The sequence below is a fragment of the Dendrobates tinctorius genome, unplaced genomic scaffold (assembly GCF_039654945.1).
Source record: "Dendrobates tinctorius isolate UK_male_01 unplaced genomic scaffold, ASM3965494v1 ptg000022l, whole genome shotgun sequence".
NCBI classification, from domain to species: Eukaryota; Metazoa; Chordata; class Amphibia; order Anura; family Dendrobatidae; genus Dendrobates; species Dendrobates tinctorius.
The window spans coordinates 41395659-41408548 of record NW_027361690.1 but is presented as its reverse complement, the minus strand read 5'-3'; the positions used below and the strand labels follow the sequence as shown (position 1 = coordinate 41408548).

Below are 12890 nucleotides of genomic sequence, written 5' to 3'. Positions count from 1 at the left end.
CTTGTCTGCGACTGACATTGAATTCTAGGCCGACAAACACATTTACTCTAAAGGCCCGATTTTGTGACGCCACAGCGATCTCGCCAGCGTGTGTGACGGGGATCAGCGACCGGCCCCCCTGCCGGTTATCGCTGATCGTGCTCAATCGGCCTAGGCCATTTTTCGATCGCTGGTCTCCCGCTGGCCAGCACACATCGCTGCGTGTGGCAGTGAGAGACCAGCGATCAGCGACGCTGGAAGCTGGTTTCTAATGTAAACATCGGGTATCCAGGAGCCGCTGGTTTCCAAGGTAAACATCGGGTATCCAGGAGTCGCGCGGCTCCTGGATACCCAATGTTTACATTAGAAACCAGCGTCCAGCGTCGCTGGTCCTGATCGCTGGAGGGGCTGTCTTGTGACAGCTCACCAGCAATCAGCCTAACGATGTCCCAGCGATCCCATCATGTCGAATCGTTTGTGGGATCGCTGGGACATCGTTATGTGTAACGGAGCCTTAAGGTGTATCACGTGGTCGCTTTAAGGTATATAGTTTATCAGAGGATTATCAGTATGTGCTTAGATGAAAAATGTTGATTTCCCGATTTGTATATCCAATGGCTACCATGTAGTTCATCCACCTATGCTGTGTTCATGGGTAGCTATGATAAGAAGTCTAGTTTGATTGCATTAACTACTTGGAGACTGAGGAGGTCTGCAACCTATCTGCTAGGGCCGCTGCTCTGCTTCTTCAGATGGGCTGCTATGTAAGAGCAGAAGCCCAGGAGTCAGCACATGGCAATTCATGGCCAAATAATGGCCTTAGAGTCTCCCTGCTATAGTAGCCTGTTCAGAAGTTATTAATAATAATAATTTTATTTCTATAGCACCAACATATTCCACAGCACTTTACATTATAGAGGGGACTTCTACAGACAATATAGACATTACAGCATAACAATAAACACATAGATCAAAACAGATACCAATAGGAATGAGGGCCCTGATCGCAAGCTTACAATCTATAAGGGAAAAGGGGAGTCACGAAAGGTGGAAGTTAGAAACATATACAGTAGGTGGTAAAAATAAATGATTTCATTCCTGCTATGCCACATTGCATTGATTCTTGAAGAGCACCTGAAGGGTTAATAAAATACCCGACAGCAATTTTGAATATATTGAGGGGTGCTGTTTTTAAAATGGAATAACTTTTGCGGATTTTTCAATATACAAGACCCCCAAAATCACATCAAAACTTAATAGTTCCCTAAAAAAAAAAATACTGCAAGTTTTGAAAATTTCTTTGAAACAATGAAAAACTGCTGCTACATTTTTAAACCTACTAAAATTCTAACAAAATAAAATAACATTTTACAAATGGTGCTGATGTAAAGCCAACATGTGGGAAAAGTTATTTATTAATGTTTTGCTGTGGTATGACTGTCTGGCTTAAAGGGATAATCATTCAAAGTTTAAATATTGCTATTTTTTGACATTTTTGTAAAATTTCTGATATTTTTATAAATAAACACAAAACATATTGACCTGAATCTACCATTATCATAAAATACAATGTGTCACGAAAAACAATCTCAAAATCACTGGGATATGTTCAAGCATTCCAGAGTTATTACCACAAAGTGACATGTGTCAGATTTTAAATATTTAAGGCTATGTTCCCAGGATGAGTACTTGGTGCTTTTTTGATGTTGCAGATTTTCTGCCACATTTCTACACCAATTAGTAAAATTAAAATTAGAGTATTTTTTAAATACTTTTTTATTGAGTTTTTTCTCTTGCAGTTTTTGTCGCTTTTGGTATGTTCATAAATAAAAGCTCAGCAGGCTTGACATTTCTATAAATCCCATCCATTTTGCTAGAACTGTAAGATGCTGCGAAAATACACAACAGAAAAACACTGACCACAAACTCATGGTGGCAACTCAAGTTAGATAGGAAAGCAAAGCAACAACAATCCAAAGCAGACCATTAAAATGCACCTGTCACCTGTTTTGGCAGCTGTAAGCTGCGGCCACTGCCTTTCAGGGCTAATTATAGAATGCTGTAGATAAGCCCCTTGTCAGACCTGAAAGATAAGAAAAATACATTTTATTATACTCACCCGGGGGGGTCCGATGGGTGTCGCAGGTCTGGGTCTGGCGCCTCCCATCTTCATGCGACACCGTCCTCCTGCTTGCTTCATGGCTCCCCGGCATCGCGCTCCTGCGTAGGCGTACTTCTCTGCCCTGTTGAGGGCAGTGCAAAGTACTGCAGTGCACAGGCACTTGGCTTCTCTGACTTTTCCCGGCGCCTGATCACTGCAGTACTTTGCACTGCCCTCGACAGGGCAGAGAATTACGCCTGCGCAGAAGTGCGATGCCGGGAGCGATGAAGCAAGCAGGAGGGCATCGTCGCAAGAAGATTGGCGGCGCTGGACCCGGACCTGCGACATCCATCGGACTGGACCGAATCGGACCACCCCCTGGGTGAATATAGTAAATCTTTTTTTCTTATCTTTCAGGTCGGACCGGGGGCTTATCTACATCATTATAGAATGCTGTAGATAAGCCCTGAAAGGAGGTGGTCGTATCTTATAGCGGCCAAAACAGGCGACAGTTCCCTTTAAATGGTGAGCGGACACAGAGAAAGATGACCAAGTATAATGGAAACATACAGCTCAAACTCCATTACCAAAAGTCTTCCTGACCTGGAAAACATCAGAGTTCATGTCAGTCAACGTCTGCCATACTGGACTAAGCTGAACGGCCATTGGCTGGCCTTCTTCTGTGAGTACGCGTACATGAGGTGTGTTCACCAAAACCGAGACCACGCACAAGCGATTCTGCTCTACTGGGTTAAAGACGACTATATATCTAAACCAAAAAAGAGAAAAGATAGCTGAATACAAAAGTGAACAGGGCACCAGTATGTCAGCAATATAGCATGCCAGGAAAGAGTAGACATGTCTTGTAAGTCATAAACATCTGAATTATCACTCTTGGCTAATTTATTATTTAATGGTCATTAAATGGCTGCCCACAAGTGCTACAAATTATCCTAATACACTGAAAGCGCATCCTGCCTGAGAACGGATACTGAAGCTGCAGTAAACACTGTATATAATGGAATAATCTATGCCGTCTACCTGTCTGCAACACCATACCTTGGAGATGTACCTAATTTAATAACGGTTTTCTCTGGCAAGGTTTCCTGGGTCAATCGACTGTCATCCTGAAAGAGAAAATTCATAGATTAATATAGAAATACCACTTAAAAATGTTTAATACACAATAATACGAAGACAAGTGTAATTTAATTGACATTATGTTTATTCTGTATGTATACTGTTATGCACATTTTGCCTTGCATTTAATGTTATGTGGAATATATGTACTCTATACAGTGTTTATCACCATATGCAAACATGTACAGTTGTGGCCAAAAGTATTGACACCCCTGCAATTCTGTCAGATAATACTCAGTTTCTTCCTGAAAATGATTGCAAACACAAATTCTTTGGTATTATTATCTTCATTTAATTTGTCTTAAATGAAAAAACACAAAAAGAATTGTCCTAAAGCCAAATTGGATATAATTCCACACCAAACATAAAAAAGAGGGTGGACAAAAGTATTGGCACTGTTCGAAAAATCATGTGATGCTTCTCTAATTTGTGTAATTAACAGCACCTGTAACTTACCTGTGGCACCTAACAGGTGTTGGCAATAACTAAATCACACTTGCAGCCAGTTGACATGGATTAAAGTTGACTCAACCTCTGTCCTGTGTCCTTGTGTGTACCACATTGAGCATGGAGAAAAGAAAGAAGACCAAAGAACTGTCTGAGGACTTGAGAAACCAAATTGTGAGGAAGCATGAGCAATCTCAAGGCTACAAGTCCATCTCCAAAGACCTGAATGTTCCTGTGTCTACCGTGCGCAGTGTCATCAAGAAGTTTAAAGCCCATGGTACTGTGGCTAACCTCCCTAGATGTGGACGGAAAAGAAAAATTGACAAGAGATTTCAACGCAAGATTGTGCGGATGCTAGATAAAGAACCTCGACTAACATCCAAACAAGTTCAAGCTGCCCTGCAGTCCGAGGGTACAACAGTGTCAACCCGTACTATCCGTCGGCGTCTGAATGAAAAGGGATTGTATGGTAGGAGACCCAGGAAGACCCCACTTCTTACCCCGAGACATAAAAAAGCCAGGCTGGAGTTTGCCAAAACTTACCTGAAAAAGCCTAAAACGTTTTGGAAGAATGTTCTCTGGTCAGATGAGACAAAAGTAGAGCTTTTTGGGCAAAGGCATCATCATAGAGTTTACAGGAGAAAAAAAGAGGCATTCAAAGAAAAGAACACGGTCCCTACAGTCAAACATGGCGGTGGTTCCCTGATGTTTTGGGGTTGCTTTGCTGCCTCTGGCATTGGACTGCTTGACTGTGTGCATGGCATTATGAAGTCTGAAGACAACCAACAAATTTTGCAGCATAATGTAGGGCTCAGAGTGAGAAAGCTGGGTCTCCCTCAGAGGTCATGGGTCTTCCAGCAGGACAATGACCCAAAACACACTTCAAAAAGCACTAGAAAATGGTTTGAGAGAAAGCACTTAAGACTTCTAAGGTGGCCAGCAATGAGTCCAGACCTGAATCCCATAGAACATCTGTGGAGAGATCTAAAAATGGCAGTTTGGAGAAGGCACCCTTCAAATATCAGGGACCTGGAGCAGTTTGCCAAAGAAGAATGGTCTAAAATTCCAGCAGAGCATTGTAAGAAACTCAATGATGGTTACCGCAAGCGGTTGGTCGCAGTTATTTTGGCTAAAGGTTGTGCAACCAAGTATTAGGCTGAGGGTGCCAATACTTTTGACTGGCCCATTTTTGGAGTTTTGTGTGAAATGATCAATGTTTTGCTTTTTGCTTCATTCTCTTTTGTGTTTTTTCATTTAAGACAAATTAAATGAAGATAGTAATACCAAAGAATTTGTGTTTGCAATCATTTTCAGGAAGAAACTGAGTATTATCTGACAGAATTGCAGGGGTGTCAATACTTTTGGCCACAACTGTATGTTGTATACCCGGTCTATGGTTTAATAAACGAAGTTAAGAAAAAAAAATGTTTAATACACCATCAGGAATTTTTATGGGACATTCCCGATCTACCATCTTGTGACCGCAACTTCTTAGGCTAGGTTCATACTGCGTTAAAGCAGTCCATTCAACACATAGTCGACTATGGCATGCGTTGGCGATGCGCCCAATAATGGGGGTTAATGGCAGAGTTAATGGATTGCGTTACACCGCGGTGTAACGCAATCTGCTAAACAGACTGCCTTAACGCAGTGTGACCCCGGCCTCACTGACCGGATGTCAGAGGTAACGGTCACAAGCTCTCAATTTAGATCTATGAGAGCCAGAACGAGGTTCTCGTAGGCTTACATTGAGAAGTGATCTCCGGCTCAATAAACAAACACTAAAGCGATCTGGCAGGCCACAAACTGCAGAAGACGACCGGAGCGACGTCAATAAATGACGGTGACTGGTAAGTATGAGACCAAAAATACTTATGTTTCATGTCTGTGACTTGCAGTTGCTCAACAATTTTACAGAAGCAATTGTAAAAAAACCCCATCACGTCGAATATAAAAATCCAATACATTTGCGATTCAGTGTTGCAGAAGGTTGTAGCCAATAGGAAATCATTAGATGTGATATCTCAGTGGGATACTGTGATTTCAATGTCACGCTGACATGTGGCCGTGTAGCTCTTTGCTAAAAGGTTCTTTTTTAGTTTATGGAAGATGACCATCTCAGGGCTGCTATCGAATAAACATATTCTTCATCCATATTTTATTTACTGTGGGATCAAAGTTATCGGTGGGGCTTTTCATACAGCCACAAATAATAGACTCATATTGTTAGGCGTCAGGTTTCTGCGTCTGCTCTGCAGGAATCCAGAGCCTCACATTCTGCGGTCTCCTACTGTCTATCTACTGCAGAGAAGATTACTTTGCAGCAGACCGCTCCAGACATCTATCAAGCAGGTTTTCCTGGGACCACAGGTCATGCATGATACCTCTCTTCAGCTCCTTGCATTAACTCAGGGATCCCTCTCGGTCAGCCAGTATGCCGTTCGTTTTCGGACACTGGCTTACGAGCTGGAGTGGTCTGATAGAGCCCTCATCCCTGTGTTTTGGAGAGGTTTAACTGAGCATGTTAAAAATGCTCTATCTACCAGAGAGGTTCCTGCAACTCTGGAGGAGCTGATTGCCATTGCCACCCGCATTGATCTCCGTTTCTCGGAGCGTGGGCTGGAGCGTGCTCAATCCAGACGGAGGGTTACTCCGGCTCCCAACCTCTTTGAACCTCTGGAATCACCCGAGCCATAGTGTTCACTCCCAGAGCCCATGGAGGTGTCTCGCGCCAGTCTCGAGGCGCGTCCGGCACTAAGCTACACTTGTGGCTACCACTGTCAGCACTCTGTTCCCCAGGATAACGGGGCCCCGCAATGGCCAAACTCTGTGCCGCCGGGCAAGACCTTTGTCCCCCCTCGCCATCGGCCGAAGGTTCTCGAGTGGGCACAGGCGTCCAGGGCGGGTGGTCACTGTGGCTACATGCAGATCACAAAACTCCTGGCAGGGTCGTATTGGTGGCCGCACAGGGCTCGGGACATTAAAAAGTCTTAGTTACTCACCGGTTAACGGTATTTTTCGGAGTCCATGACAGCACCACCTCATATACGGGTGCTGTCATGGACGACCGAATAAAGTCTTAGTTACTCACCGGTTAACGGTATTTTTCGGAGTCCATGACAGCACCCGTATATCAGGTGGTGCTGTCATGGACGACCGAATAAAATATATTCGGGCATGTACCTCATGTGCTCGGGATAGCCTCCTTAAACAGAGAGTGGAAATGTCCGCCGACACACCGCGGCGTTCCACTTCTACCTATGCTCCGGGCGGTTTTGCAGCTCTCGTTGTCTCCCACGTGTCCCGTCTTAAACCTGGCGATCTTGCCGCCTCTGATACCTTCCACGTGTCCCGGTTTTCCGTGTCATCTACCAGGACATCAGGCTTGCCTTCGGACGAGTCTGAGGCCTATGCCTCTGATGGGCACAAGGTGGTGGATTGGAAGGCTCAGAGGGGAGGGGGCCCTAGGAAGGGGGGTAATGTTAGGCATCAGGTTTCTGCGTCTGCTCTGCAGGAATCCAGAGCCTCACATTCTGCAGTCTCCTGCTGTCTATCTACTGCAGAGAAGACTAATTTGCAGCAGACCGCTCCAGAGACTAAGTCCCTCTGTTCTCCTACTGGGCATGCTCACGAGAGGATTTCCCATTGGAAATCGGGAGTCATGTGTCCAGGTCCTGCTCCAGATCTCATTGGTCCATCTCGGAGATCTGGAAGGTCCCGCACGGCTATAAAAAGCGTTCGGCCATGCGCTAGTATAGACTTTGCAAGCTTTATGTGTGAATGGTGACGGATGTATGACTCTGGTGACTGACTCATTTGAAACCCCTTCCCTCTGATATTACGCATGTGGATTGGGAATTAGTCCAGCAGTCAGCGCCAGTCAGTGGCAAGCCTTAGGCCACTGTGCACACCACACCTCTTCTCTAGCGTCCGACATTGCGCCTGCTTCCTAGCTTTGTCGACTAGCGGCAGTGTCCTACGCCGCACTGCAGTTGCAGCCCTCCTTGGCGTCTGCAGTAGCGACGCCGAGCACACGGTAGGTCTAGACGGACGCAGCTCCTCTGCCTTGGGTCCTGCTCCTGTGACCTGATACCGTGTGTGCATTTCCCTGTGGCCTGTGACACTAACAGGCTCAGCGTTTTTGTATGCTTTTGTTGCGGCGCCTCTGTGTGTGAACAGAGCCCGCTTTGCGCATTTCGGGTGAAGTTGAACCTGTGCGCATTATACCGCCATATTGCTCGTCTGTCATTACCTAGCAGCGGTGTAACACCTACTGCACGGTGGACCCCGAGCGGCAAACACACTTTATTATTTATTTTTATTTAGTGCGTTCCGTCGTTCCTAACACATATGTTAATTACACAGAATGTGTTATTTTTATCTATTTTGAAGGTACAAAATTGGAGTCTAATGCACTCCATATTGTAAAGGGGCTGTCCATGTGTTTCCTGCTCAATCCCAGAAGTCAACCAAGGTGCATTATGGACTTAAGTCTTCTACAGAAGAAAATACCACACAGAAGGAATAGAAGAAATACGGTTGACAACAAATGCATTCATATCTGAAAGCTCTTTATAGACTAAAATAAACATTTTACATCTACTGCAGTCTAACAAGTCTAAGAGAAGCACAGGGGCTTGTACGTTATAGTTGTGTGAAAGGTCCCATGGGTTGAAGGGTTGTCCAGGCTTTTGAAAATTGGTGACTGGTCTTTAGAATAGCTCATCAATATAGAGTCGGTGGAGGTCCGACACCTGACACCTTCACTGATTGCCTGCTTTCATTTCCGGTGGTGGCTGGATGTAATAGTGAATTGTGCTGGAATAGCACAGATCCCTTCACTGCTAAGAGGCCATTGCCAAAAAACAACAACAACAAACGGAAGTGAATAGGAGCTGAGGTGCAGTTCTCTACAAAGGCCGATGGAGCTGAAAACAGACAATCAGCGAGAGTTCAAATACCAAAATCTATATTGATGGCCTATATTAAGGGCTTGTGAAGTCAAGCGCAGTTTCAGACCGAGTACGATTTATCAAAATATCGGATCATACTCGCTTTAATGTTTATTTAATAATAATATAGTTTTTAAAAATCTTTCAAATATACCTTATAACAGAAATCTGAAAGAAAGCTTTCAAAAATCTTCTAGAAGATTTCCCCATATGCAATTTCTGAAGGAAATCAATATTCAGCACAACACACACTGAATATGGCATTCTAATGGTGAGGCAAAGTGTAACACAGTGTGTTCCATGCACTGTATATCCGTGCATCTGCAGGATACCTCAGTCTTCGGCACAATGCTGAGTTCTGTCAGTTCTTGGGTTATCCACGCACAGCTCCTTCTGCCTGTCAGCTGTTTCCTGTGAGCTCAGTGACACCGGCACTTCTCATGGTTATTCTGTGAGCTGATGGCTCCTGTGCGGCCAGTGAGTGATGAAAATTCCAACAAATGTCCCTCAGGAATATCAATAACACTGAGAAGTGCTAATGTAATTGAACTCACAGGAACCAGCTGAAGGAGCTTTGTGGTAACACTGAGAGGAAGTGCCAATGTCAATGAACTGGCAGGAACCAGCAGACAGGCAGAGGAGCTGTGTGGTAACACTGAGAAGTGCCGATGTTACTGAACTGGCAGGAACCAGCAGACAGGCAGAGGAGCAGTGTGGTAAAACTGAGAAGTGCCGATGTTACTGAACTGGCAGGAACCAGCAGACAGGCAGAGGAGCTGTGTGGTAAAACTGAGAAGTGCCGATGTTACTGAACTGGCAGGAACCAGCAGACAGGCAGAGGAGCTGTGTGGTAACACTGAGAAGTGCCGATGTTACTGAACTGGCAGGAACCAGCAGACAGGCAGAGGAGCAGTGTGGTAAAACTGAGAAGTGCCATAACCATTATGGAATGGTTATTAATGCAATTTCCAACAGGCTTACTTCACCAAGAGTGGACCAATGATTTCCTACAAAGACCATCAGAGCATAACATACATAAAAGCTACCAGATATACATTTTTTATATTGTGACTTTTACCACAGTTGACTACGATTTGTTTTAAACAAGCAGTTCCTACACAAGAAAAAAAAAAGACTTACACAGCATGGTACAGCTGTTTACACCAGAGGTCAGTCATGCAACTGTATAGGTATTTGCATCCAAATGTAAAGTCAATTGTAAGGTGTCCAGTGCCTTACAGAACAGAGACCACAGTCCAGTTTATCTGCACATTTACTACATTCTTTCACATGTACTTCTATACATTCGCTATGCTGCCATGTTCCTATGTACACCATAGCAGTGTAGAAATTGGAGTCTGCACAGAACATTACAGCTAAGTATCATAAAATATATGTGCGTGTAGCGCTCAGTCCTAATACGAGGGCTTGAGAAACATTTTATTATTTTCCATCTTCTTTGAAGCCTCAATGGACTTATTAAATCTCCTTGACATTTAAAAAAAAACCCCACCCTAGAGCCAACTTATATCCATAATACAATTACCGTGCTGAAGAACGGCACAGAGTGATCATAGTGATACTTCTCCTTGTCTGCCACAACGAGGTAGTGAGCCGCATTAATTAAGATACGTTTCAAATTCATCAATGAATGGAGTAACCTGGGAGAGAAATAGGAACATGCACAGATCTGACATGCGGAAAATCTTAGCCAAATACAAACATGGTTTAGCATAAAACAAATAGTGGATATTTCACAGTTTACAATGAAGTTTAAGTTAAAGAGATTTTTAAAGCAGAATTAAAGGGGTTGTACACTACTAGGACAACCGCCTTCTCATTCCTCATGCTTGGCTCCAATAAAATATAAAAGTCTATACTTGAATCCCGTGCTGGCGCTGTTCTCATGGTGTCGGCCTTTTGCTCTCCCAGGGCTCTCATTCGGCTGTATGACACATAGTGCCCGGCGCCCAATCAGTGCTGGTGTCACAGTCCGCGCCTTCTGTCGAATTAAACATGAAAAAGGAATTCAGATCAGTTGCAGCCCGGACTTCCTCTCCATCTTCAATTTGTCCGAAGGCGGAGACAGTGATGCCAGCGCTGATTGGGTGCCGGGGTCACGTGTCATACAACTGCATGAGAGCCAAGGGACCGTGAGTACCGACACCGCAGGAATGGCGCCGGCACAGGAGGTGAATAATAAGCTTTTTTATTTTATCGGGGACAATCGTGGGGAATAAGAAAAGATGGTCCTAGTAGTGGACAATCCCTTTAAGTTAGGCTAGAAGTTACCATGCCATTTACAATGCCGGACTGATGTTCCTTGGACTCACTAAAGCAGATGATTCTGAGCGTTAACCTTCCACCTAAACAAACCACGTCCGCATCCAATTACGTTGTAAGCTTTCTTGTCATTATTGCACACAGAGGACACATACTTAATGTGATCTATTTGGTTCTTCATGAGTTCAACTTTATGGAGGTTGGATATGGAATAGATTTTCCATTTGGAAAATCCGCTGCTTATTACAATATTATTATTGTTTTCACATTTACGTAATTTGACATATGGTAAGGTTTTAATACTAGAGGTTAGGACTGTCCAGAATAGGTTGCGGGATGGCTTTTATGCTTTTTTGATCAAAAATCCAAATTATATGAACTAAGCAGCCTACATTATTTTCATGCACTATGGTTATTTATTTACTGCATGGTATTTGTTCATTTGGCTTAGGTTTTGTGTATTTAGTGCCCAGTATGAACATGTGCCTACACGTTGCATGCATACCAACTTATATTCCAGTTCATCTCTTCAGATTTTTGTTTCAGGTTTTTACACTCTGCAAATAATGGGGAGGCCTCCCTTTTCTTTGAGCTGGACATTATGTTTATATGGCTCCCCATGGATGGGTGTCCATTAGTCAGGGTCTCGGTCCTGCTCGGCCCTTACTCACATTTACGTCATCTGACATATGGTAAGGTTTTAATACTAGGGGTTAGGACCAACACAAACAGGGTCACCTTGATGTGGTTGGATGGCTTTTACAATTTTTTTATTACAATTATGTTCTTAAGTACCATTTATTTACTGCAGGGTATTTTCTCATTTTATTTTTAGCTTAAGTTTTGCTTAGTACAATAGCAGCATTATGGATGAGGTGTTATGAAATCCACATTTTGCAGAGAAAATTCTGGAAACTGACTAGTAATGAAGATTTGAAACCCAAAGAATTTCAATGTAATGGATTATCTTCAGTTGAACTTATGGGGGCTCCAGTATTAGGGATCTGATACTTTGTCAGGCTCTAGGCCCTCCTACATTGGACCACCAGCAATTTCATAATTGCTTTTAATTTCTAATGTTAGCATATGTGCACACAACATCTTCTTTCTGGCCACATAGCTGCTGAGTTTTTCTAGGCAAAGCCACTTTTTTCTGCAGTGGCTTTGATGGCGGCTTTGCTTGCGGTGGTATCTTTTCTCTGTATTTTTCACTATAGTGGGGCCCAAAGAATTACCATATTTTGTGGATAAGATACATCGAATAATAAGATGTACAACAAATTTGGGGAGGAAAACTGTAAAAAAATGTTTTTAATAAAATGGCGGTGCTTCTTATAGTCCGCTTTTACGGTAATTACCAGGGGTGGCAACTGCGGTGGAGCGGGATCCAGAAGCAGGGTCGCTGCTGCAGGAAGATGGCGGCAAGGGTGGGGCGATGCTGCGGGCCCCAGGATGGGAGAAGGGGGTGTTTGGAGACCTGCGACGCTGACATTTTATGAAAGCCCAGAGACCCCGAAATTCCATGGTTTTCAATGCAGTGAACTTTGGAAAAATGGCAGCCAAGATCGCAATTTGAGCATGTGCTGCCTTTGGTGGCCACTTTCCATAAGTTCACTACACTGAAAAGCACGGAAGCGTGGGAGCTTCGGGCTTTCACGAAATGTCGGTGGAGCCCCCGCACCGCCTAACTCCCCCTCCTACCAGCTTGTGACCTGCGACATCGTCCCACTCCTGCCGCTGCCAACTTCCTGCCGCAGCGACCCTGGAACCCCGCTCCACCGTAGCCGATAAGCTACATTCGAATTATAAGTCGTTCCCATATTTTCCCCTAAAATTTGTGGTGGGGGGGGGGGGGGGGGGAGTGTGTATTATAATCCGAAAAATATGGTACTTCTTTTAACTGCTTCACTATTTCGGAAACCTGAAACGGTTAAGAAAGTGACGTGCAATGTCATTTTAACATAATTGTGCAGTATGTTCATTTTTTG

At 44.0% G+C, this 12890-nt stretch overlaps 1 protein-coding gene across 2 annotated transcripts in view; it reads right to left on the bottom strand.

The window, feature by feature from the left end:
* The window catches only part of MAN2A2 (mannosidase alpha class 2A member 2), a 243957-nt gene that overhangs the window by 43259 nt on the left and 187808 nt on the right, over positions 1–12890 (bottom strand). For both annotated transcript variants that reach the window (XM_073568628.1, XM_073568627.1), the window contains exons 12-14: positions 10166–10280; positions 3140–3207; positions 2684–2849 (exon numbers count right to left, since the gene is read on the bottom strand). In XM_073568628.1, coding sequence (XP_073424729.1) covers positions 2684–2849; positions 3140–3207; positions 10166–10280 — 349 coding nt within the window. The remainder of the gene's footprint in view (positions 1–2683; positions 2850–3139; positions 3208–10165; positions 10281–12890) is intronic.